The 24,996-nt window shown below is 21.8% G+C and overlaps 6 protein-coding genes across 6 annotated transcripts, besides 61 other annotated features; 3 read left to right on the forward strand and 3 right to left on the reverse strand.

The window, feature by feature from the left end:
• Positions 1 to 202: 202 nt before the first annotated feature.
• Positions 203 to 364: a microsatellite.
• Positions 273 to 456: a microsatellite.
• A 44-nt stretch (positions 457 to 500) lies between these two features.
• Positions 501 to 1,282: a repeat region.
• A 52-nt stretch (positions 1,283 to 1,334) lies between these two features.
• Positions 1,335 to 1,494: a microsatellite.
• Positions 1,394 to 1,552: a microsatellite.
• A 310-nt stretch (positions 1,553 to 1,862) lies between these two features.
• Positions 1,863 to 1,958: a microsatellite.
• Positions 1,959 to 2,687: 729 nt separating this feature from the next.
• Positions 2,688 to 2,858: a microsatellite.
• A 731-nt stretch (positions 2,859 to 3,589) lies between these two features.
• Positions 3,590 to 3,752: a microsatellite.
• On the forward strand, positions 3,698 to 12,715 carry EDI_280110 (centromeric protein E, putative; the record flags this gene model as incomplete). The annotated part of the gene is made up of 2 exons (XM_001741827.1): positions 3,698 to 3,700; positions 3,767 to 12,715. 2 exons carry the CDS (start codon positions 3,698 to 3,700, stop codon positions 12,713 to 12,715), a joined length of 8,952 nt encoding a protein of 2,983 aa, XP_001741879.1.
• Positions 3,714 to 3,877: a microsatellite.
• Positions 3,724 to 3,815: a microsatellite.
• Positions 4,048 to 4,113: a sequence feature (AT_rich).
• Positions 4,126 to 4,231: a microsatellite.
• Positions 4,251 to 4,412: a microsatellite.
• Positions 4,522 to 4,611: a sequence feature (AT_rich).
• Positions 4,738 to 4,765: a sequence feature (AT_rich).
• Positions 4,846 to 4,889: a sequence feature (AT_rich).
• Positions 4,962 to 4,990: a sequence feature (AT_rich).
• Positions 5,194 to 5,270: a microsatellite.
• Positions 5,215 to 5,270: a microsatellite.
• Positions 5,395 to 5,486: a microsatellite.
• Positions 6,003 to 6,110: a sequence feature (AT_rich).
• Positions 6,186 to 6,224: a sequence feature (AT_rich).
• Positions 6,448 to 6,565: a sequence feature (AT_rich).
• Positions 6,720 to 6,757: a sequence feature (AT_rich).
• Positions 6,927 to 6,964: a sequence feature (AT_rich).
• Positions 7,050 to 7,090: a microsatellite.
• Positions 7,095 to 7,123: a sequence feature (AT_rich).
• Positions 7,629 to 7,684: a sequence feature (AT_rich).
• Positions 7,773 to 7,822: a sequence feature (AT_rich).
• Positions 8,007 to 8,056: a sequence feature (AT_rich).
• Positions 8,184 to 8,221: a sequence feature (AT_rich).
• Positions 8,358 to 8,434: a sequence feature (AT_rich).
• Positions 8,494 to 8,608: a microsatellite.
• Positions 8,739 to 8,773: a microsatellite.
• Positions 8,916 to 8,949: a sequence feature (AT_rich).
• Positions 9,418 to 9,458: a sequence feature (AT_rich).
• Positions 9,601 to 9,754: a sequence feature (AT_rich).
• Positions 9,849 to 9,910: a sequence feature (AT_rich).
• Positions 9,994 to 10,123: a microsatellite.
• Positions 10,311 to 10,331: a sequence feature (AT_rich).
• Positions 10,419 to 10,479: a microsatellite.
• Positions 10,575 to 10,609: a sequence feature (AT_rich).
• Positions 10,748 to 10,993: a sequence feature (AT_rich).
• Positions 11,415 to 11,525: a sequence feature (AT_rich).
• Positions 11,703 to 11,761: a sequence feature (AT_rich).
• Positions 11,829 to 11,885: a sequence feature (AT_rich).
• Positions 12,484 to 12,535: a sequence feature (AT_rich).
• Positions 12,716 to 12,726: 11 nt separating the features above from the next.
• Positions 12,727 to 12,797: a sequence feature (AT_rich).
• A 378-nt stretch (positions 12,798 to 13,175) lies between these two features.
• Positions 13,176 to 13,237: a microsatellite.
• A 91-nt stretch (positions 13,238 to 13,328) lies between these two features.
• Positions 13,329 to 13,356: a sequence feature (AT_rich).
• Positions 13,357 to 13,468: 112 nt separating this feature from the next.
• EDI_280120 (uncharacterized protein) lies at positions 13,469 to 13,843 on the reverse strand (the record flags this gene model as incomplete). The annotated part of the gene is made up of 1 exon (XM_001741828.1): positions 13,469 to 13,843. One exon carries the CDS (start codon positions 13,841 to 13,843, stop codon positions 13,469 to 13,471), a length of 375 nt encoding a protein of 124 aa, XP_001741880.1.
• A 565-nt stretch (positions 13,844 to 14,408) lies between these two features.
• EDI_280130 (coenzyme A biosynthesis bifunctional protein coaBC, putative) lies at positions 14,409 to 15,602 on the forward strand (the record flags this gene model as incomplete). The annotated part of the gene is made up of 1 exon (XM_001741829.1): positions 14,409 to 15,602. The coding sequence occupies one exon, from the start codon at positions 14,409 to 14,411 to the stop codon at positions 15,600 to 15,602; it is 1,194 nt and encodes a 397-aa protein (XP_001741881.1).
• A 70-nt stretch (positions 15,603 to 15,672) lies between these two features.
• On the reverse strand, positions 15,673 to 16,074 carry EDI_280140 (uncharacterized protein; the record flags this gene model as incomplete). The annotated part of the gene is made up of 1 exon (XM_001741830.1): positions 15,673 to 16,074. One exon carries the CDS (start codon positions 16,072 to 16,074, stop codon positions 15,673 to 15,675), a length of 402 nt encoding a protein of 133 aa, XP_001741882.1.
• Positions 16,075 to 16,359: 285 nt separating this feature from the next.
• On the reverse strand, positions 16,360 to 18,810 carry EDI_280150 (uncharacterized protein; the record flags this gene model as incomplete). The annotated part of the gene is made up of 1 exon (XM_001741831.1): positions 16,360 to 18,810. The coding sequence occupies one exon, from the start codon at positions 18,808 to 18,810 to the stop codon at positions 16,360 to 16,362; it is 2,451 nt and encodes an 816-aa protein (XP_001741883.1).
• Positions 18,811 to 19,014: 204 nt separating this feature from the next.
• Positions 19,015 to 19,050: a sequence feature (AT_rich).
• A 369-nt stretch (positions 19,051 to 19,419) lies between these two features.
• Positions 19,420 to 19,440: a sequence feature (AT_rich).
• A 619-nt stretch (positions 19,441 to 20,059) lies between these two features.
• Positions 20,060 to 20,103: a sequence feature (AT_rich).
• An 85-nt stretch (positions 20,104 to 20,188) lies between these two features.
• Positions 20,189 to 20,221: a sequence feature (AT_rich).
• A 35-nt stretch (positions 20,222 to 20,256) lies between these two features.
• Positions 20,257 to 24,168, forward strand: EDI_280160 (protein serine/threonine kinase, putative; the record flags this gene model as incomplete). Its single annotated transcript, XM_001741832.1, has 1 exon — positions 20,257 to 24,168. The coding sequence occupies one exon, from the start codon at positions 20,257 to 20,259 to the stop codon at positions 24,166 to 24,168; it is 3,912 nt and encodes a 1,303-aa protein (XP_001741884.1).
• Positions 22,038 to 22,075: a sequence feature (AT_rich).
• Positions 22,688 to 22,762: a sequence feature (AT_rich).
• Positions 22,834 to 22,904: a microsatellite.
• Positions 23,011 to 23,150: a microsatellite.
• A 370-nt stretch (positions 24,169 to 24,538) lies between the features above and the next one.
• Positions 24,539 to 24,562: a sequence feature (AT_rich).
• Positions 24,563 to 24,712: 150 nt separating this feature from the next.
• Positions 24,713 to 24,892: a microsatellite.
• Positions 24,893 to 24,898: 6 nt separating this feature from the next.
• Positions 24,899 to 24,954: a sequence feature (AT_rich).
• Between the last annotated feature and the right edge of the window lie 42 nt (positions 24,955 to 24,996).

Below are 24,996 nucleotides of genomic sequence, written 5' to 3' on the forward strand. Positions count from 1 at the left end.
ACAATACACTGTATTAATATCAATAATTTGTAATCAAGTAAATTGTACAGTATTTCTTTACCAGAACAATTGTAAAAATCAAATTTACTTACTGTTTTATTTCATTTATTTAGTTATTAAACATTCAATGATAAAAGAAAGTAAAAACAAGAATGAAATGATTTAAAATGATAATCATCAATTATCTGATTGTATTTAAATGAATAGAAGGAAATGAATAGAAAGTATAAAAAAGAATAACAAAAAGAAGAACTAAATGATATTTTCATAATAACATAAAAATAAAATGTTATTAAAAACATAAAAAGAATCATCTGGAATGATAAAAAGAACTTAATAATAAATATGAGATTAAATAAAATAACAATTTTATTAAATGTGATATATAACGTTAAATTAAATATTATTATTAAAAATAAAAAAGAAATTAAAAATAAATAATAATGGGAATAACAACATCATCACAAAATAACTTATCATTTGTTAAAACAATTCAAATTATGAAACAATTAGAAGAATGGACTGAAAGAAGAATACTGGGTGTTATATTTGATTCAGACATTGATGATTGGAATGAAGATACATCAGTATTTGAACAAAGAATAATAAATAAAGAACATATAATAATTATTATTGAAGATTCAGATGGAAATAAATTTGGAGGATATGTTAATGTGAAAATTGATAAAGTTGGTTATATAAATGATCCAAATTCATTTTTATTTTCATTAAAATCAAATGGGAGAATAGAAGGAATGATGAAATTTGATATTAAATATCCACAAGTGCATTTTATTTAGAGAATCAATCAGATAATTGTTTGTTTGAATTTGGATATGGAGGTGATATTTGTGTTTATAAAGAAAATAATAAAATAAAATCAAATTGTCAAGAATTTTCATTTTCATATAAAGGAATATCAAATGCACTTTGTGGAAAACAACTTCCAGAATATTTCACACCACAACGAATCATTGTAATTGAAATGAAATGATTTTTATTCATTATTATTTATTTGAAAACTAAAAAATAAAAAAGAATATAAAATCAAATCAATAAATAAACATTTCATTTATCAATGAATGAAGTGACGAATATAAAAATGATCATATTTCATTCTTGTTTTATTTGAAATAATCATATTCATTGTGTTAATTTAATAAATAATAAAAAGAAATAAGAATAAAAGATAAATAAAAATATAATAAAATATTTATTTTATTCTTTTTTATTTATTTTTTATTTTATTTATATTATGTTTATAATTGATTGATATGTTATTATATCAAAAATAAGAATAAATAACAATAAGATAAATAAGATAAATCAATTTATTATTTTATATTTCTTTATTCTTATTTCTTTTTTATTCTTTTTTATATTTACTCATGATTATTATATTGTTTATGTCATTAATAATATTGATTTTATATACTGTTCATACTTCTTTTATTAATCTTTAATTTATTTATCACTTCATATTATTATATATTACAAACACTCCATTATCTCATTTATTATATCAAATGTTTGTTGTTTATTATTATATTATCATTCAATAAAATGAATAATCAGTTCCTTTTTCATCATTCAATTGGTGTCATTTATTATTTAACACAATACTTTACTGTTTTTCAGTTATTATTTCTTTTTCCATATTTCATATTATATCAATATATTCATCTTATTAATGTCCTGTTTATTTATGTTTTAAATAAAAGGAAGGAAACAGATCAATTCAAAAAGATAAGGATTGAAGAAATTAAAAGATACTAAAATGAAAGTTTATAGAAATAATGGATAATAAGATTACAAACAATTAAACCAAATCAATTTGATATAGAATAATTGGATGACACAACAAATAAAATGTAAGAGTAAATGAAAAGGTGTTAATAACAAATATAGAATGGAAAGAAAAATAAAAGATAAGAAATGAATATAGAAATACCAATGAATGAAACCAAATGATATTCATATTAAATAATCAAAAAGAATGATAAATAAGTATTAACAAACAATGACTATAAATGAAAGAATTAAATAACTTATCTTTGGAAATATTAAAACATCGATAAAATAGAAGAATAAATTCAATTAATATTATAAAAACAATAAACAGATGCATTAAATAGTAAAAAATGAGTAGTTTTTATAGAAGTCTACAATTTCATTTGATTATTATCATTTCTTTTAGTTTCATTTCATCACGATTATCAATAATCATAAAATACTTTCTTTAAATTATCAAGTTATTTTATTCTTGTTAAAACTTAATAATTGAAGAAAACCATTTATTATAATTGAATAATTGTTGTTAATAATTTACAGTTATAAAAATATTCATATTCAATTGATTTAACTTCTAATTGTTGTAATTCATATTTCTTTCTATCTTATTTCGTATATTCTATGTTTTTATATATACTCATTCTTCTTTTTCTTTTAAATATGTTGAATAATTAATTTTATACCATATTACATATGTAGTTATTCTTCCGTCATTAAACATTTCATCTTTTCTATTATAAATATGAAATGTTTCAATATTAGGAAACAATTTTCTTGAATAATGATTTAATGGAATTGGATTAAAATGAAATTGTTTCATGTTTCCTTGAAATCTTTTAACACCCATTTCTAAATGAATAAAATCATTAATATCATTAAATACATTGATGTTATCATTATTTCATTGTATCCTATTCTCATTATTTATCGTTTTTATTGTTGTACTTTAATTATTTATCTGTTGTTTTGTTGAAATATTTCATTATCTTTTAGTTCTTCCTTGTTGTTTTCTTATTATTCTCATCTATTTCTCTATTTCATTTGATTGTTTTATCTTTTGTATTATTCCACATTAATATCTGAAGATTACAATAAAAATCAATCACGTAATGAAAGTTTGTTGACAATCTAAATAAAACTCAAGAACACCTATCATAAACATGAAAAAGTTGGTTATGAATAACATCTACAAAACAAACTGTTAGCAAAAGATTTCATTAACAATGAAGAGAAGGTGAGTGGCTATCTCATTTATGCTGTAGCTAGAGTAAATAGAAGAATAGAAATTATTTCTCCTCTTCATAACGAGTAAAGGAGTTATTTATTTTTTATTTGTATTAAGTTGTTTGTTCTTTTAATCAAAAAGATAATTGTAAAAGATAATCAAAAGAATTTAAAAGAAATGAAGTAATATGATTAAAAAGTAGAATGATCATATCCCCAATTATTTCCTGTCATTTCAGTGAAATTCAAATAAATGTTTCCACCTTCAATGCCAGCTTTTTGTTCCAATAATTTGCAATATCTATCAGATAACCCTTCTTGTTTTCCTTTTAATCCACCAATACTTTTAATATCAACAAAAGCACTTTTAACGATTTTACCACCAAATCCACCAATTGAAGTAACAACTTGAGTAGCACAATAACTAATTGGTTTTCCAATAACTTCAGATAAAATTTTCATTGATTCACTGACGATTTCTTTCTTAATTTCATCAGTAATATCAGCACTTAGAGTAATTAAAGCGTGTGGCATGAAGATTTGAACTTTTTATTATTTAAATTAGAAGATTTTTAAGAAATAAGTAAATAAATTAATAAAAGAAGAAATAAAGAAAAGAGAAGTTCATAAAAGTTTAATTAAAAGAAAGAAAAGAACTTAATAAGAAATAATTAAAAGAAGAATGGTTTGTTAAGTTGAAAACAAGTTAGAAAAAGAATAAAGTAATAAAAAAAGAATACTTAAAAGATAGAACGATAAAAATAAGATAAAACAAGAAAAAAAAGAAGAGAGTAAAGAAATTATTAAAGAATATATTGAAGAATTTAATAAAAATTTATATGAATTAAGTATAAAAGAAAATTTTTTTAAAGAAGAAAAAGATTTAGAAATAGTAGAAGATTTTTGTATTGAAGTAGAAGATATTAATAAACAGGAAGAAGAAAAAGAGAAAAAGAAGAGAATAATAAATATGATAGGAATTATAATGTATCAAATGAGAAAAAGTTTATATGAATGGGCACATTTAAGAACATATTTTATAATAGAAAGAATAAAAAAAGTTATGAAAATATTTATTCATTTTATTATTAAATATATGGAAGAGAATATTAAAAATAAAGAAATAAATAAAGAAGATATACAAAAAATTACAATTATATTTAAAATTGGAATGGAAGAAAAAATTGAAAAAGAATATGAAGATATAATAAAAATATTTAGTGTTAAAGAATTTTATAATGAAATGAGTAGTGAAGGAATAATTAAATTAAAAGAAAAAAGAAATAAAGAAGAAATAAAAGAAGATAATAAAAATATATTAGATAAACAAATAATGAAAGGATTATTAAATATTGATGTTACTAAAACAATAAATAAAGAATTAGAAGAAAAAGATATTTATGGAAAAATTATAGAAGAGAATCAAAGAATATTTAATTATGAAGAAAAAGGAATAGGAAAATATTTTGAATATATTACTATTCCAATTGATAGTATTAGTGAAAGAATTAAAAATAATAAAGAAAAAAATATAAATAATCAAAATGATATTCAAAAAATTAATAAAGAAATTAAAGAAATATTAATATTTATTATGAATACATTTCCTAAAATTGAACCAACTTGTATTGGATATATTAGTAAAGTATTAGTTAAAATTACAGAAATTCATGATTTATTAAGTGAAATTAATTATCATGATGAATGTGAAAATTTAGTTAGTATTATTTATTCTATTATAAATATTATTGGAGAAAATATTGGTAATATTGTTGTTGAAACAAACATGCAAGCTTATTGTGCTGCTCATCTTTTTCAAACATTATTACCAAATAATTTTTCATTAAAAGAATTTTTAAAAAGTTTAAATAATACAAATGAATCTATTGATATGCCTTGTTTATATCCAATGGCTGTTGCTTTAACATTTTCAAGAGAAGTTTTTCAAAAAATATCAAATAATAAAAAATTTATTGTTGATGAAAGTTCATATAAAAATGTTTCAAGTATTCCTTTAAAACTTAAAATGTATGATGTTGAATTTGATGCATTAACATTACAAAATAACTCAGTATTATCTACAATTATTCTTTCACCAGGAGGAAAATTTTTAGATATTATCTTTTCATTATTGTTAATGAGTTTCTTAGGAATTGGATATCTTGAACAAGAATTATTAAGAGAAAAGAAAATTTTTATAAAAAAAGAAGAAGAAATAAAAGAAAAAGAAAATAAAATAAATAAACAAAAGAAAATTATTGGAAAATTAGATATTTCTATTACAAATAAAGAAAATAATAAATCAAATGCATTCTTAAAAACACCTAGAAATAAAACACCTAGAAATACATTAACACCTAGAAAAAGTATTTTAACACCAAGAAAAGAAGAAAATAAAGAAATTAAAGAAATTAAAGATAAAAAAATTAAAATAGAAGAAATAAAAAAGAAAGAAGAAAATAATAAAGAAATTAATTATGATATTACTAGATCATTACCACTTTATCTTTCAATATTCATTTTTGGAGAAAGTTCAAATGAAGAATTAAGAAAATATGTTTCAAAATATTTTAATGCATATCATCTTGATGTTATTATCTTTTTAACTCAAATAGAATCTAATAATATTAATATTAATTCACAAGAAAAAATATATGGACCATTAGTTAAAGATAAAGAAAGTATAATGAATCTTAGATCATTATGTAGTTCATTAGTTAATTATAATTGGCTTTCAGAACAATTAATGGGATATATTATTAGAAAACAAAATAAAGAATATCCAATTCAAGTACCAAATGAATTAATAATTTTTTTAACAAGAGTTTGGATTAATAGAATTACAAATAAAAAAGAAGGAGATAAAGAAGATATGCAAGGAATTAATTTATGGGAAACAATGAATAAAAATATAGAAAAAATCATAAAAGAAAAAGAATGGAAGAAAGGAGAAGTTATAAGTCAAGAATATATGATTATGATGTTACTTATTTATAATTCATTTAAAGAAGAAAATAAAAAGAAATTTATTATACAGATTTTTAATAATATTATTAATATTGAAATAAATAAAGAAATTAATAAAATTATTTTAAGTAGATTATGTATGATGTTAAAATATATGATTGAACATTTTAAAGAAAATGGAAATGAAATTATTGAAAGTATTCAAAAAAATATTTTAACTAAAGATATTATTATTAATAAATCAGAAAATATCATTTATCCAAATTATATGAAATATAATCAAGAAGTTCTTAAAGAAATTAAAAAAAAAATTGAAGGAACAGAATATCAAAATATTGAATTTTATAGTCTTAATCAAGAAAATAAATATCAAGATATGATTAATAAAATAAGAAGAGGATTATTAGAAAATAATGAAAAGAATGGAGAAATTATTCAGAATATTTTAAGTAAAGAAGAATATTGTATTTTTATTAATAAATTACTTCAATTTTTACAAATAAATAAAATAATTACAAATGAAATAGAAGAAATGATTAATGAATATTTATATCATAATATTATTGAATTATTAACTATTTTACCACCAAGTAATAATATAATTGAAAAATTTCAAAATAAACAAATATTTAGTGATAATGGAATTAATGATGGATTAATTATATTAATTATGTGGATGAATTTATTTAGTTATGATATTAATCCTATTCCAAAAGAAATTGAAGATAATGCTAAAGAATTATTTAAAGATTTAATAAATATTTTAGATAAAATTGGAAATATTAAAGAAGAAAGAAAAGATCAAGGAATTCATTATGAAAGTATAATTAAAATTATTATTGATACAATTAAAAGTCATTGTTGGAATGATATTATGATTAAATCAAGAATTAAAGAAATGGAAGAAGAAGTTGAAGATAAAGAAAATATTCAAATTAATGAAGAATTATTAAAAAGAAAAAAAGTAATAATTAAAATTAAAGAAGAAGAAGAAAATACAAATAATAATTTAACACAAAGAGAAATTTTAAAAAAAGAAATTAATAGTATTAATGAAATAATGTATAAAGAAGAAGAAGAAGAAAAAGAAAAAATAAAAGAAGAAGAAATTGTTAATAATAATAATAAAATAAGAATTATTGATAATCTTCCTATATTACCAATTCAAAGTTTTAGTGAAGCATGTAATGAAATATGTATTAAAAAACCACAAATTTTATTTGATATTATTACAAAAATTCTTCAAAAATATAGTGAAATGATGAAAAAAGGATGGAGAGAATATATTGAAGAAAAAGGAATAAATAAAGAATATAGTCAAATTTTTATTGATATTATGTATAAAGGAATTGATTTAAATAGTATTGAACATATTATTGAAGAAATGTATTCAACACCAAAAGAAATTAATGAAAAGAAAAATATTATTAAAGAAATTGGAACACAAAAAGGAATTAAAATGAAAGAATTTATTCATCCATTAAATTATTTAATTGAAAGTATTGAATATCATCCAAATATTACTAGTAAACAAGGAAAAATTGGAATGAAACAAAGTTTAATAGAAAGTATTATTATTTTAATAAAAGAAATATGTGAAAGAAATAATATTAATGGAAATTATCAAGATAGTAAAATTATGAAAGAAATTTTTAAATTATCAATTAGTTATATTAATAAATTTATTGAAAAAGAAATAATAGAAGTTGGAAAAAAACTTTGTGGAGATACTTTAAGTGAACCAATGATGAAACAAGCAATATTACCAATTATTGATGATTTTTTAGAAGATTTTTTAATAGAATATCAAAATAAAAAAGAAGAATATAAAATTATTATTCCAAATATTAGAGAATATTTTAAAGAAATGAAAAAAATTATTGAAGATATTGAAATTCAAAAACAACATGGAAAAGTTGGAGGTGAAATGTATTATTATCAACATAAAAATTATTATAGAGAACCAAATTTAATCATATATTTTAAATGTGCTAGTGAAATTATAGATAAAGAAGTTAATGAAGAAATTATGAAATATATTATTAAATTATGTAATGTAAATAATTCTATTAAAGATGAAATTGAAACAATTATTGAAGGAAATGGAAAAGAAATATTTTCAAAATGGGGTATTCAAAATATTATTGGATTTAATGATAATGATAATATCTTTAGAATTGCTGAAAGTTCTACTACAATTCAATTTTTTAAATTTATTAATACAATTATGAAAATTAATGCTATTACTGGACAAGTTAATGTTAATGGAGTTATTGAAGCATTTTCACAAGGAATTGAAGAAGTATTTAAGAAATATCCAAATTATATTGGAAAATATTTTAAAATAATTACAGAATATTCATTAGAAAATGGAGAATTTATTATTATTCTTAATTCATTAAATAATTGGTTAGAAAAAATAAATAAAGAATATAAAGAATTTAATTATAAAGAAATAGAAGGTATTTCATCATTATTTGAAGAAATCCAACATATTATTATGATTATTCCAAAGAAAGAAAAAAAGAATGAAATAAAAAATCTTATTAAAAAAGAAGAAGAAGAAGGAAATGATGAAATAATTAAAATAGAAGATAAATGTAGTAAAAAAGAATATAAAGAAGAATTTAAACAACCAATGTATCATTGTTATGTTTGTGATATTAATTGTTGTAATTCATGTATTAAAAATTGTCATGAAGGACATGATACTATTTATCTTGGTGAAATAACTAGTATTTGTGAATGTAAATGTAAAGAAGAAGAAGAAGAAAAAAAGAAAGATAAAAAACGTAATAATGATGAAGGAATTAAAGATAAAAAACAACAAGCTATTCTAAGAGCATTAAATAGAGATTATACAATACCTAAATTAATTAAAGAATTAATTAAAAGAATTGAAGAAACAAAAGAACATTACAAAGAAGAAAAAGATAAAAATCAAAATATTTTAAAAAATAAAATTATGTTACAAAATGAAGGAATTGGTATTGGATATGAAGAAAATATACTTATTGATAATAACCATTTTAAAATGAAAAGTAGTCAAAATATGAGAATTATACCAATGGTGTCTAAAGGAATTATTAAACAAAATTTAATATGTTGTGATGAAGAAAGAATTTATTATGTAAGAAAAGGAAATGAAATTGAAATTAATAATATTCAAAAACTTCTTTCATTAAAAAGAAATGAAAATAATGAAGAAAATAATATTATTGAAGTTCCATTTGAAATTATTAATATGAGTTGTTGTCCAGAAGAAAATAAAAAAATATTAGTTAATGGATATAGAAATGCAGAAATTATTATTATTGGAGAAAATGAAGAAGAACAACAAATTGAATTAGTTATGGATAATACAGATAAAGATATTTTTATTAATTGTATTGAATGGATAGATAAAGAACGTATTGCAATTACAACAAGAAATTCAATTAAAATATTTGAAATTAATAAAATTAATGAAAATAATAGTTCAATTATTGAATCAAGTATTGATTATAAAATTTTACAAGGAGAAATTTTATCAAGTGTTATTATTAAAACACCAATTATAAAAAGAATTATTATTAGTACTACTGAATCAGAATTATTTTATCAAGATATTCCTAAATCATTTAATGAAAATAATAAAGAAGAAATTATTCAAAAAGAATTTAAAATAAATCATGAAAAAGAATTATTTATAATAAAATATTTAGAAAGAGAAAATATTTTAATATTAAGTAAAGAAACATTAGAAAGTTATTTAATTGAATTAAATAATAAAGGAGAAATTTATAATGAAGTAGAAACAATATTTGAAACATTACCAACATATTTTATTGAAACAAGTAAAAATACAATGATTAGTAATTGTCAAGAAAATAAAAGTATTAAATCATATAAAATTATGAATAATGGATTAAATTATATTAAATTATATGAAAAAGAAGAAATTGGAGGAATTTGTTATAGTAATAAAGAAAAAATAATATTTATTGGAATTTGTAATGGAAATCTTATTGGATTAAAAGAAACCGAAGAAATTGAAAAAATTAATAAATTAAAACCAATGAGATCAAATAAACAAAGATTTTTTGAAAAAATAGAATATATTAAACCAGAAGATTATGAAATAAAAGAAGATAATAAAAAAATTATTATTCCAGAAGGTAAAATTCAATTATATCATTGTAATATTCAATGTACAAAAAAAGTCATTCGAGGAATTAAAATTTATTTTGGAAAAAAAGTACCAAAACAAATTAATTTTAAAGAAAGAAATTATCCAATTGGAGAAGGAGAAAGATGGTATGATATTGAATTAAGAAAAAAAGAATCACTTTTAAATAATATTAATATTAGTTATTGTTCTACAATTAATGAAGAAGATAATATTTCAATTGAAGATATAGAAATTTATGGAGAAAGTAAAGAAGAATTTAATTATGAAGAAAGAAAAATAATTGAAGAAATGAAAAAAGAAGATAATAAAGAAGGAAAAGAAAATAATATTTTTGAAGAATGTATTAAAAAAGGAATTGAAATTATTGGAATAATTTATAATATCACTAGAAGTAATAAAGATAGAGATGAATATAAAGAAGATATTATTAATAAAGTTAAAGAAATTTATAATAAAGGATATAAAGGAATTAATAAAGCATGTCAAGATACATTAAAATTACTTTCAGTTAATGAACAAACAGAACAAAAAATTATAGAAAAATTTAAAGAAATTAATGAAAAAATGATTAATTCAAATGATAATAAAGAATGGAATAAATATTTATTATTTATTTATGATAATCAAAATAAAAAACCTAATATTCTTTTAAAATATCTTATTAGTAATCCTAGATTTATTACTAATTTTTGTAATAATGTTATTGATAAATATAATGAATTAAAACCAAGTATTATTAGTATTCTTATTAAAATTTTATTAAGAAATATTGAAATTATTGAAATTTCAAAAAATCATTATAAACAACATTTTGAAATTATTAAAACAATTATTTTATTACCTCAACAATTATCTGAAATAGCATTAATTACAATTTGTCAATATTTTACAGAAAAAAAACCAAGAATAAAAGAAATTGAATATACTATTAGAAGTATTATTCAAGAAAATAAAATTATTGCTGTAGAAAAACAAATTGAAATTAAAGGAGGAGAAATAGAATTTGAATATGTTAAAAATATTAAAGAAACATTAAATGTAATGGTAAATAATAAAAATAAAGGAAAAGAAGAAAAATTACAAACAATTACAGAAACAAAAGAAATGTCAATTAATAAAATTATTGATGAAAGAGAACCAATAGAAATGAATGAAATGATTTATGGAATTATTAATGGTATTTTAGAAATAATGAATCAAATTAAAGAAAAAAGTAATGTATTTGGAATGATGGGAGTTATATTTTATTGGATTATAACTCAAAAAAATTATATTATAAAAGAAGAATATATTGATAATTTAATTGATAAAATGATAGAAATAATTAAAGAAAATAATGAAGAAAATTCTTTTATTATTATTAAATTAATAAGTTGTTTATTAAGTTCATTAGATATTGAATATTATCAACAATATACTAGAAATGAATTAACTAATATTATTTATTCATTTAAACAAGGTATTTTACCTAAACCATCAGTTTCATTATCAAGAATAATTGCTAAATCAATTATTAAAAATAAAAATGGAATAGAACATGAACTTTATCAATTATTTAATAAAGAATATAATAAAATTATTAATGGTAAATTAAAAATTCAAATTAAAGGAGAAAAAGGAAATATTCATAGAAAACCAATTAGTGAAAATAATGAATCAATGTTTGATGATATTGAAATAAAAATTATTGAAAATATTATGTCAATTATTTATTATTTATTTAATTATAAAAGAGATATGGAAATTAAAGAAATTGATGATAAAGAAATTTGGAATAAACAAATAAGAGAATTAGTAAATAAAAATGAATTTCATACTATTTCATATTCATGTAAAAGAGTATTATATCAATTTGGTGGTGGTGCTTATGCTTTTCATTTAAAAACTGATTCAGAAATGTACCAACATTCTATTCCAAAAATTATTGAAATAATGAATCAACTTATTAAAAAACAAGAAATTCAAAATGAAAATGAATTTAAAGAAGAAATCTATAAAATTATTAGAACATCATTTAAACGTCCAAATTTATTCCAACAATATATTAGAGAAGATAATGAAATCTTTTTATTAATGATTGAACTTCTTTCAATGAATCTTCATAATGATATTATTGTTTTATTATTAAAATTACTTAGAAGTTCTTTCTTAATTAATGTGGATAAAACTATTAGAGAAAAACCAATTAAATATGGAATTACTCAACTTCAAACAATTATTGAAGAACGTCAAAAAGTTCTTGATGATTTAGAAAAAAATAAAGATTCTGAAAGAATTTTTGTTGAAAGTATTTGTAAAGATTCTCATATTCTTCATAACATTATTCTTTCTTTATTACAATTAAATGATAAATTAATTAATATTGAATTAACTAAATTAATTGAAAGTATTGGAAATTTAGCTAATCAATATCAACGTAATACTTTATTAAATATTTTATGGGATTGTTATCCTCAATTTAATACAAATTCTACATTATTATCAATGATTAGTACTATTTCATTCCTTAAAGCTCAAGGAACTTTAAAGATAGATCATTCTATTAATCAATATTTGAATTAAATTGAATTCTCTTTTATTTAAATCACTTTTTTTATTAAATTTATTTCTCATTTCAATTTGTAATTAATTTATTTATTTTATTCTTTGAAATTACTTGAAGATTTCATCTTTGAGACTAGTTCTTCTCAATTTCTTTTATCTTTGTAATGAGTCTAATTCCTTTCAATTTTTATCATTAAAACACTCACGTATATCTCTTACTCAAAACTGATTTGTGTTATATCATACAAAATCTTAACTCATAACACCAACATATAATCACATGAAACTGTATTTTCAATAATAACATTCTTGATAAATGGTTTAAAGTACTGATGAATCATACAACTATGTAGAAACTCATTTTGCAAACATTACTAAATGAAGAAAACACAACAAAATTCTCAATTCAGTTAATTTGATTTGTTTTAGTTATATATATCACACAATAATATAACTGGGAAACACATACATCTTGTCCAATAAAGAAAATAAAATAGATATAAAAACAAATAAAAGTAGATATAGTAAATTATTAAATAATGATACATCTAATAACCAGATTCATAAATAATCGCTTTTAACGTTAAAGAGAACAGATAAACTCTTATTATTTCAGAAACTGTTAACACTCTAAATTATCTATTTAAATAATTTTAAAAGTCTTATCAATAACAACCAGTGTTTGGACATACTATTTCATAATAAATTCAAAATACTCAATAAATGAGTTTTTAAATTAAATCATTTTCTTTTTAGAGTTTTATCTCCAAATTACAAAATAAAATCATCTGGTTCTAAAATGACATCCTTATCAATTCCTTTACTTTTCTCTCTTTCTTCACTACTCTCATTACTACCTTCTGTTGAATAACTCATATTTTGTTCTTCGTTATTGTTTTCTTCTGCATTCCTCTTTTTTGCTAAATCATTCTTTAATTGATCACACATTTCAATGTTGTGTTCTTGAAGATCGTTTCTGATTGTGTTTAAATCGAGTGAACCTATTAATCCAACTATGTCTTGTGTTATAATTTTTTTATACTCAACAGCATTTTGGTTTTCTTCTTCATATTGTGCAAATACATTTCGTTGAATCTCTAACTTCATATCCTTCTTTCTTTTTGCTAACTTCCTTTGTCCACCCATCCAATGGCGTTTCATGATGTTCTTTACAATTACTCATGTCTTTTAGATAAGTGTCTTTTCGTTCATAATTATTGTCCTCATTCTTTAAAGACTATAATAACACAATTAATTGAAGGAGATGTCACACGTTCTACGTCTTGTTGTTGTATTGAGAATCTAATCAAATTTATCTTCTTGTTCATGACAATTCATTAAAAAATACACTTGTAAATATAATTATATCAGTTTTCTTGTATAAACAAAGCTAGATGTCCTCTATTGGATGGCATAATTAAACCTATACAATGAAATTGGTCCATTAATCTACAAATGTCTTTCCAATTAATGTAATTTGACTAATAATGTAAATTCCTTTCCACATCATTTTTTCTTTATTATTCTATTTTCTCTTTTCTTTTCGATTAAAAATAAAATTCATCATTCATTAAATTACATTTATTTTTCTTTTTTCTGTTTTTCTTTTTGTTTTGTTTGAATTCTTCTTATAACAAAATAATTACTTAAAATGACAAAACTTATTCTTTTGATGCATTTGTATTAAATCATCAACTCACAAACTCATTCAATGAAAACCACTAATAAAATCATCCTTGGCATTACTGCAAGTATTGCTGCTTATAAAGGAATTGAAATCGCAAATCAACTTACAAAAAGAGGATATGATGTTCATGTAACATTAACTCAAAATTCACTTCATTTGATTCAACCTTCAACCATTGAAGTATTAACTCACAATAAATGTATTATTGATAGTTTTGATCGTCCAAATGAATATGACGTTCACCATATTTTATTAGCACATTCAGCTTCTTTATTTCTCATTGCACCAGCAACAGCAGATATTATTGCAAAACTTGCTGCAGGAATAGCAGATGACTTTTTAACAACAACATTCCTTGCTGCATCATGTCCTAAACTAATTGCACCAGCAATGAACACTACAATGCTTCACAATCCAATCACTCAAAGAAATATACAAATTCTTAAATCATTTGGTGTTAAATTCATTAATAGTTCATACGGTAAATTAGCTTGTGGGGATGTTGGAGATGGTAAACTAGCTCCTGTTGACACAATATTAACATCTGTTGATCAACAACTCCATCCAATCCAACCACTTCTCAATAAGAAAATAGTTATTACTGCTGGACCAACAATTGAACCAATAGATCCTGTTCGATTCATTACAAATCACTCAACAGGAAAAATGGGATATTCAATTGCTCATGTAGCACAACAACTTGGTGCAACAGTTACATTAATTACTGGACCAACAACAATACAAAAACCAAGTGGAGTTAATATTGTCAATGTACAAACAGCAATTGAAATGTATGATGCAGTTATGAAAGAGAAAGAAGTTGACATTTACATTATGTCAGCAGCAGTTGCAGATTATCGTCCAATGAAAATTGCTAATCAAAAAATTAAGAAGGATGAGAATGAATTAACAATGACATTTGTTAAAAATCCAGACATTTTAAAGGAAATTGGAGATAAAAGAAATGATCACCAAATCATTGTTGGATTTGCTATGGAAACTCAAGACTTAATTCAAAATGCACAAGAAAAGCTTAAAAAGAAACATTGTGATATGATTGTTGCAAATCAATTAAATGTACCTGGTGCTGGATTTGGAGGAGAAACAAACAAAGTTGCTTTTATTACAAAAGATGGAGTTGAAGAAACTGAAGTACTTTTGAAGAGTGAAATAGCACAATTAATTATTGAAAAAGTTATTGACAAAATAAATCAATAATTTATCATTCTTTCATTCTGTTAATAAAGTGCATTGAAACTAATTTACTTAAAAAGTAATGAAAATTAAGTTAATTTATAACATGAGAACCTGCAGATGGTTTCCATTTTTCTGAAATAATGGCTTCAGTAAATTCATTCTTTCCAATTACTTCAAGTTGTCCATGGTTTGGAGAAAGAATTTCAAGAGCTTGCTGAACAAATTGATTTGCTTTAACCATTACCATTCTTTTTACTGCTGGTCCTTTCCAATGCATAAAAATCAAACGGACTTGATCAGGAATTCCTTGTAATTCTAATCGAAGTGCAAGAAGAACAAATGAAACTTGATCATCATGAAGAGCATTTTTTAATTCCATTATACCATTTCCTCTTTCTCTGAACACAAGTTTATTTTGGTTGTAATCAAGAATTATATATTCTCCATGTGGACAATCCAAAGAGTTCATAACTTTCATAGCATCTTCAACCATGTGTGAATGTTTTTTAAAATTTACAAATTAAGTTCATTGTTTTGTATTTAAGATTAATCTTCAACTTCTTTTTATTGATTTTTTTCATTGTATTTCAAATGATTAAGTAATCAAATTATTTGTTTTTATTATGTATGATGTTTTTTTGTTTGATTTTTTGTTATTTTGTTGATTCTTTATTTCTTGAAGTATTCATCTAAAACATTAAAAACTTCATTCACATTTTTCATTTTAAAAAGAAATTAAACAAAGAACTAACTCTTTAATTAGTATTACTTCTTGTATTTATGGTTTTATTAATCGTCCTTGGTATAACAACTTTCTCATATGGTCATTTTGAGGACCAGTTCCACAATACCCTTGGATGTTATTAACTTGTGCAATTCTTTCTCTATAAGAAAAGGAACTGTCTGCATGAATACTCTTTAAGGCATCAACAATTGAAAGATCAACATACTTAGGAGTTTGGAAAAATTGAATTTGACGTTTTGGTGTTTCTTGATTTTCAGGAGGTGGAGCAACTGGTTGGTTGTTTAATGGAGTATCTAAGAGTTTAAATTTTTGGTAATCAGAACATGTGAAATGACGAGTATGACAAGAAGCTAATAATTCATCAGAATCAGCAGTAAATGCAAGAGATTCATTACTCACACTTAAAAAGGAAATTGTTCCATCATTATTTTCAATAACTTTCCAGAAAGAGTTAATATTTGTTGTATCATTCCATTGATGAATAACACTTCCTTCAGATACGTCAGATCTATGTACTAAAAATCCATTATGTCCTATTTTTATTTGGAATGAATCATTCTTTTGAATAAATTGGAAGTGTTGATTTTGATTACCATGAGACCAATATAAATTAATTGGTTGTCCATTCTTGAAATCAGAATATTTAGCATCAAGGACAAATCTTGTTGTACAACATGGCATAATATAATAAGATTTACTAGTCAATTTTCTAATAAATGCTTCTTTCTTCCGTTCTAATTCTTCTTTAAGATGATTTTGTTCTAGTGTTTGTGCAATTTGTTTTTTCTTATCAAATAAATCATTCAATTCATTGAATGTGTCTTGAAGAATTTTATTATAATCATTTTGATTGAATATTATTTGTTTGTTTTGAACTGTGTACATTTCACTATTACTTTTAAAGACCCCAAGATAGTATTGGTGATATAATTCTACTTGATGAACAGTAGAAAGATCTTTTGTTTGTAATTCTTTGTCAATAGTATTGATTAAGTTGTGATAATAATTTTGGATTTTGATACAGACATCTCTCCATTGTTGTTTTCCATTTAATATTTCATTGGTTTTCAACTTAATTGTCTCAATGCATTGATGTTTCAATTCATCTATTCTTGTACATTTTTTATTTGAATAGAACTGAAGTGTTTTTTGATTTAATGTTAGTGTCTGTGTTAAGTAATTGTTAATTAATGAATCATATTTATTTTGTTCAAACTGTTCTTTGATTTGAATTTGTGTAAGATATGTCCACATTGGTGTTAATCTAAAACTGTTACAATGAATTAAATCATCAATAATCCTTTGAGTATCTTTCAAGATAAATTCTTCTAAATACTTTGAAGTGATTGAGATAGAATCAAACAATTCATTAGTGAGTTGATCACCATAAATAATCTGTAATACATCCCAAATAGGATTAAATTCCTTTTCAATAATTTGATAGACAAGATTCTTTATCTTTGATTGATCTTCAATGACAGTTATTCTTTCATCTAAGTTCATTTTATAAAACATTCCAACTAATTTCATATTGATTGAACTAATAGTTGTAACATATTTTTTCTTGAGTAATCGTTTTATTTCATTGAAGATGTTATTAGTATTTAGTTCATTGATTGATTTGAAACACTCAATAAGAATTTCTATACAAGAAAGAAGATAAGAACCAGACTTACAATTTGATGGAATTTCATGAAGAATTTCACAAATGATATTTCTCATTTGTTCTTTGTAAAATCTACAAATGATTTGACTTTGAGAAACTGGACAACATGATGGAAGTAAGAAACAAAGACAATCTGTTTGATGTGGCTTTGTAGAGAAGAAATTTACAAGATGATTGTTTATATGTTTTTGTTTATTCAAGACTGTCTCTTTAAGAGTTACTTCATCTTCTTTTTCTGTAGTAGTTTTAATATCTGATGAAATACAAATAACTCTTTTTCCTTCTTTTCTTATTCCTTGTAATTGTAATAAACAAGAGAGATTATCAATTGATGATATATCTTCTAATACACTTGCATTTATTTCATTGGTATTATGAATAATTCTTACAGAAGATAACTGGAGAATAGAAAGAATTCCAGTAATATTATTCAGTGTTGTACTAGAAGTTAGTTTAAGTTTTGTAATTTCAATAAAGAACACTTCATCATTTAAAATTTGTTGAAATTCTTGTTCTTCTAAATTGTTTCTTTTTACTATATCACTTACAATAATTGGTCCAATAATATTACACTTATTTGTTTCTGATGTGGAAGTCTCATTTGAAACTTTCAATGGTTCTTGTAAATGAAAGTAATCATTTGATGAGATCCCATTAATGATTTGATTTATGTTAATATTTTCATTACTTCCTTGGTCATTACAAATACAAATAAAATGGGGTTTGTTACAGTGTGAGATAATGTTTCTAAATTGGTCAGATAATCCTTTAGAGATGTCGTTATTGTCTTTAAATAAAGGAATACTTTGAGAATGCATTTTGAATGAATTTACAGATCAATTAAACATTTATATATCATTGTATTATGTCGTTAAAAATAATTGTTTAAAGAGAGTCTTCATAAAGATTATAATTAAGTTAATGAAAAATCATCAATCTATCTCTATTTTAATATTTTCTTCTTTTAACCTACTTAAAAAGAACTAAAATATTGTTTGTAATGGAATTTGTTCTTTTTGGTGTTATTTTTTTATTATTTTAACATCATTTTTATTTTTGAGTTACATCAAAAAAATATTTACTCATATAAAAATCATGAAAAACTGTCATTCCTTTCTCTTTAAGTATCCGATTTCTACTTTTTGATTTTAAGATCATCTCTGTTGACGTTTTACTATGATATTGTTTTGATTTCAGTTGCTTTTTAAATAATTTTACCATATAAACGCATTTTTATTCAAGAAAACACAAAAAACATTCAAAAAATATTAATTAAGTTTTAATGTACTTTATCTTATTCTATTTCTTGCTGATTCTTCATATATTAGACCATAATTTCTAAATAGACTCCATCTTTAAATAATTTTGGAATTACCCAATCATAGTTTTCATATTTTCAATTACAATACATTCTTTCTCTATCTTGGTAAATTTATAATAATTATTAACTGTCATCTACAGACAGTTCATTGTTGTTTGGATGTATAGTTTACTGTATTCATAAAGAGAATAAGTTCTAGTATCTCTTCCTCACTAAACATACCTATTTTATTCTCATCATCATAGCATAGATACAATTAGTTTATTAAAACTATTCTCAACAATTGATATAATTCCAATCTGTGTCATAATACATTTATGATCTCTTTTTAATAAAAACAACATTACATTCTCATCCAACAACCCTTTTATCTGAGTCTAAACAAAAGTAAATCTTTACTAATTATTCATTTTAGCTGTAATAAAAACAAGTTATTTAAAAGCATATTGTCTGATAATAACAAATTAACTTCCATTAAATAATCTGCTCCAATTCATTTCAGTATTTATTGTGAGGTTTATATGGTTTATTCCAAAAAATATCCTTTTTTGTTATTAGTATTACAATGAATTGCAATGAATCAAAACCATCACTGTTATCCTTTCAATCAAATCACAGAAGTAACACAGTAGATCAGGACATTTGTAGTAGCTATTTTATCGTATCCCATTAAGTTACTTTTAATAAGACATAATGTGTAAATCTGATGAATGTCTTTAAAATGTTGAAGGAGAAGAAGGGATATGAATAAATAATATCATAAATCAACAAAATAAAAAATAAAAAAATTCAAATACTTTTTAGAAGATATTTTTTTCCATTGAAAGGATTGATTTCATGAATAAAAGATGTTATTCCAAATTTATCTGAAGGACAATAAAAAATTAATAAAAATCAAAAAATTTATAGTTCTTTTACGAAAAAATAACTGAAATATTCAAACATGACTAACTACTTACTGTTATTCTTTTTCATTTCATTTTGTATTGGTGAGGTTTGTAAAAAAGCGGATGGGAATGATATTATAATCACTGTAAATCCGAAATGTACTGGTTCTACTTCAATTTCAAATGAATTAGAAGGAGATTATACTAAATATTCATTAGTTACTATTTTAATGAATAACAATACTGGAGAACTTTATTTTGGTTCAACAAATCCATTTAAAGCAAATAAAATTATTGCAAAATTAGAATATTCATCCCTAACTTATAAACTCAGCTTTAGAAGTATTAAAACAAACTTTGAACTTGAATTAATCAGTAACTCTTATTCGTTTAAAAATGTTCAATTTATTTTCTATAATGGAAATAGTCCAACAAGAATAATTGGAGGTGTTGATGAGTTGTGGGTTAATGGAAGTGATACTTATAATTATAATTATCATTTACCTATTCAACGTACTTATATTAATTCAAATCCTACTAATTTAAAATTTAGTTCTAATAATGGTATACAATATTTAATATCATCATATGAAGGGTCAATCAATCAAGTAACACCAAAATCATTAAATGATAAATATTTTAATCAAACATGTGGTGGAATGATTCGTTATTTTAGTTATAATAATATTGAAATTCATGATATAACAACAGAATGTAATCATCAAATTAAAAAAGGTGATGAAGATGATTTCAGTTCATTTATTGTTACTACCACTGTATCTTTATCTAATTATAATTATCTACTGTCATTATCAACAAATAATTATATTATTAGAAACAACTATGATTCATCAAAGACTCATACAGTATATACATATCCTAATCAATGGTTAAAATATGAATCAACAAACCAAACAAAATTCAATATTTATAGAAAGAAAGAACCATATCAAAGAATTGAATTTAGTTTAACAATTGAACAATCAAATGAAGGAACAACATTAATTAAAGAAATAGAAAATAATGATAAATCAATTTCAACACTAATTATTTCTTCTTCAAAACATTTATCTTTTTCAAATGATATCAAATTTTCAAGAACAACATCAACAACAAATAAAAGTCAAATAATGATTGTTGGAATGAAAGGTGTTACATTTAGTAATGGTAAGAATGATTATCATTGTGATACAATGATTTACAAAGAAGAAACAAGAGAATGTATTGAATGTGAATATGGATATTATTTAAATTCAAACAAAGAATGTCAAATTGGTTCACATTGTAATAAAACAAATGAACAAAATCATTGTATTGAATGTGAATATGGATATTATATTAATTTAAATACAAAAACATGTGAAGAATTCAAAAATGGATGTAAAATTGGAAATGAAACATATTGTTATCAATGTAAAGAAGGATATATTAAAGAAAAAGGAGAATGTAAAGAAATTGATAATAAATGTAATAAATCAGAAAGAAATTATTGTTTAAAATGTTCAAATGGATATAAAATAGAAAATAATCAATGTAATGGAGATAAAGAAGATCAATGTTATTATGAAGGAAATACGTGTGTGTCATGTTCAAATAAATATACATTAAATAATGGAAAATGTTCAAATAAAGAAAATCGAAATGGAAAGAATGAAGAAATATATTGTGAAAATGGAAAATACATTAATAATAATAAATGTATAGAATGTTCAAAATCAGAAATATGTCAAACAAATGATATTGAAATAAAATGTAAATATGAAGAATATTTAGATAATAATAAATGTATAAATAAAACATGTGAAGAAGATATGATAAAAGATCAAAATGGAAAATGTAATAATAATAATAATATTCAAAATTGTTTAAATAAATCATATGTTAATGGAAAATGTGTTGAATGTTTAAATACATATTCACCTAATTTGAAGGGAGAATGTATCAATACAAAAATAGAATATTGTGAAGAACAAAATGGATATGGATGTAAAAGATGTGAAGAAGGATATTATTTAACAAAAGATAAGAAATGTTTAAAATGTGATAGTAATTGTGAAACATGTTATGGAACACCTACATATTGTATGAGTTGTTCTAATGATAAATATTTAAGAAATGATAAAACATGTCAATCAAATGAAGAATTAAATGGAACGTGTTTACAAATATTGCAAGATGGAAGTGGATGTGGAATATGTAATAAAGGATATTATAGAAATGGGAAAGGATGTTCAAAATGTGGAAAAGAATGTTTAACATGTAATCAAAAAGATAAATGTATAATATGTGGAGAAGGATATTTTATGAGTTCAACAGGAATATGTAAATCAACAACAACAATTAAAGGATGTAAAGGAGAAATAGATAAAGAATATGGATGTAGAGAATGTTTAACAGGATATTATTTAATAAATAAAGAATGTTCAAAATGTGGAAAACAATGTATAACATGTTTAAATGAGAAAGAATGTAATAAATGTGAAGATGAATATATAATAATAAATAAAGAATGTATTCATTATTCAAATATTAATAAATGTAAAGAAACAAAAAATAATAAATGTTCAAAATGTTCATTTTGGTATGAAATCAATGAAGAAGGAACAAAATGTAATAAAGAAATCGTATGGTGGATGATAATGATAATTATCATCATTATACTTATTATCATCATTACAATAATTATAATTATAATAACAATGATTAATTACATTATAAAACGCAAAGAAAAGAAAGAACAAGAGAAAACAACAACAATATTTAAAATTTCACAATCAAATATCAAATTCATATCACTTGGAGATGGAATCATAACAAATAAAAAAGAAATAGAAATAGGAGAAGGAGAAAAAATTGAAGTAAATAAAGAAATCAGAGAATTAATATGTATTGGAAATGAGAAGAAAGAAAAAAAGAAAATACAAATAAGTAGTAAAGAAGAAAATGAAAAATATTCAATTAGAACAAACCCAAATATCATTACAATTGAAGGAGGATATGCATGTGAATTTGAGATATTCATTATAATCAAATGTACTACTAAAATTAAAGAACAAATAATGATAATTAGTAAAACACTTAATAAAACACAAGAAGAAATAATTAAAAGTATTTCAATTAAAGGAGAAACACAAATATCAACACGACTTGATCCAGATGAAATAAAAGAAGAACATAAAATAGGAGAAGGATCATTTGGAATCGTATATATAGGAGAATTTAGAGGGAATCAAGTAGCAATTAAGAAAATAAAACAAATTGAAGAAAATGAAAATAAAATGAAAGAATTTGAGAAAGAAGTAATGATGTTAGATAAATTTCGAAGTGAATATATCATTCATTTTTATGGAGCAGTATTTATTCCTAATAAAATATGTATGGTAACAGAATATGCAAAATATGGATCAATACAAGATTTAATTAATAAAAGAACAAACACAGAAATACCAAATAAAATAAGAATTAAATTCATGCTCGATGGAGCAAAAGGAATTTCATATCTTCATTCAAATGGAATACTACATCGAGATATTAAACCAGATAATTTTCTTGTTGTAACAATTGATGATAATATTGGAGTTAATTGTAAATTAACAGATTTTGGAGCATCAAGAAACATTAATATGATGATGACAAATATGACATTCACAAAAGGGATAGGAACACCAAAATACATGGCACCAGAAATATTAAATCGAGAACATTATAAAATGGAATCAGATATATATTCATATTCAATAACAATGTTACAAATCATTACATGGGAAGATCCATTTCCTAAAACAGAATTTAAATTTCCATGGGATATTGCAAATACAATCACAACAGGTAAACGACCACCAATAATACAAGAAGTTAAAGAAGATATTAAAGAAATTATTGAAAAAACATGGAAACAAGAACCAAAAGAAAGAATAACGATAAAAGAAGTAGTAAGAATGTTAGAAAGAATTCAGAGTAATAATTGATTACTTGGTAATTTCTTTTTCTTTATGAAGAAAGTATTCAGCCTATGCCAAATAGTTTTTATCAAATCTTTAAATCACAACGTACACATTTAATACAAGGGTAAAGAAGAAATGAAATAAACAAAGTCATGACATGAAATTTTTACTATAGTATTAAAAAATCTAATATTTTCTTGTCCTTAATTTGAACAAGAGAAAAAGACTCTCAAATCAAGTGGTTTTTAATGTTTAGTAAAACTCTTAAAAACTCTTAAATCCTATTTGAATAAACACACTGAAACCTTTGAGAATAATATTTAAATAAACTTTCTTCTTTACCAATTTATGCTTTTCTTTAATTGAACTACATTCAACATGAAAGCGTCTAATCTAAAATAATTTTATAAATAATTTACTGTTTTAATAACTTGTATATACATTTTTTTAATTCATAGTACTGTTTTTTTCTTGGCCTTGTAAGATGTATCTTTCTTGTTTCATTCCTTATTTAATGAACTGTCCATATTCCACTTGATAATAAATGTTTAATATAAGTCATTTTAATTAATGATATTCAAAATAAGAAAGAGAACAAGGAAAAATTATAGTTAAAAAATATAGTAATTAATAGTATTATTATAGTATTTATATTATAAAGAATAAATAAATAATTTTTATTAAAGTAATAATAAAAATAATAAAAATAATAAAATAGAATAAAATAGTTTAAATAAGATTAAAAATACTTTTGAAATTAATTAATTTAATAGTTTTATTTCTAATACTATTTTAGTTTTATTTAATTTTCTTAAATCATGAAAAAATATCATCATTTCTTTATATCATTCC

Source organism: Entamoeba dispar, genomic scaffold, assembly GCF_000209125.1.
Source record: "Entamoeba dispar SAW760 scf_1105229464111 genomic scaffold, whole genome shotgun sequence".
Taxonomy (NCBI): Eukaryota; Evosea; order Mastigamoebida; family Endamoebidae; genus Entamoeba; species Entamoeba dispar.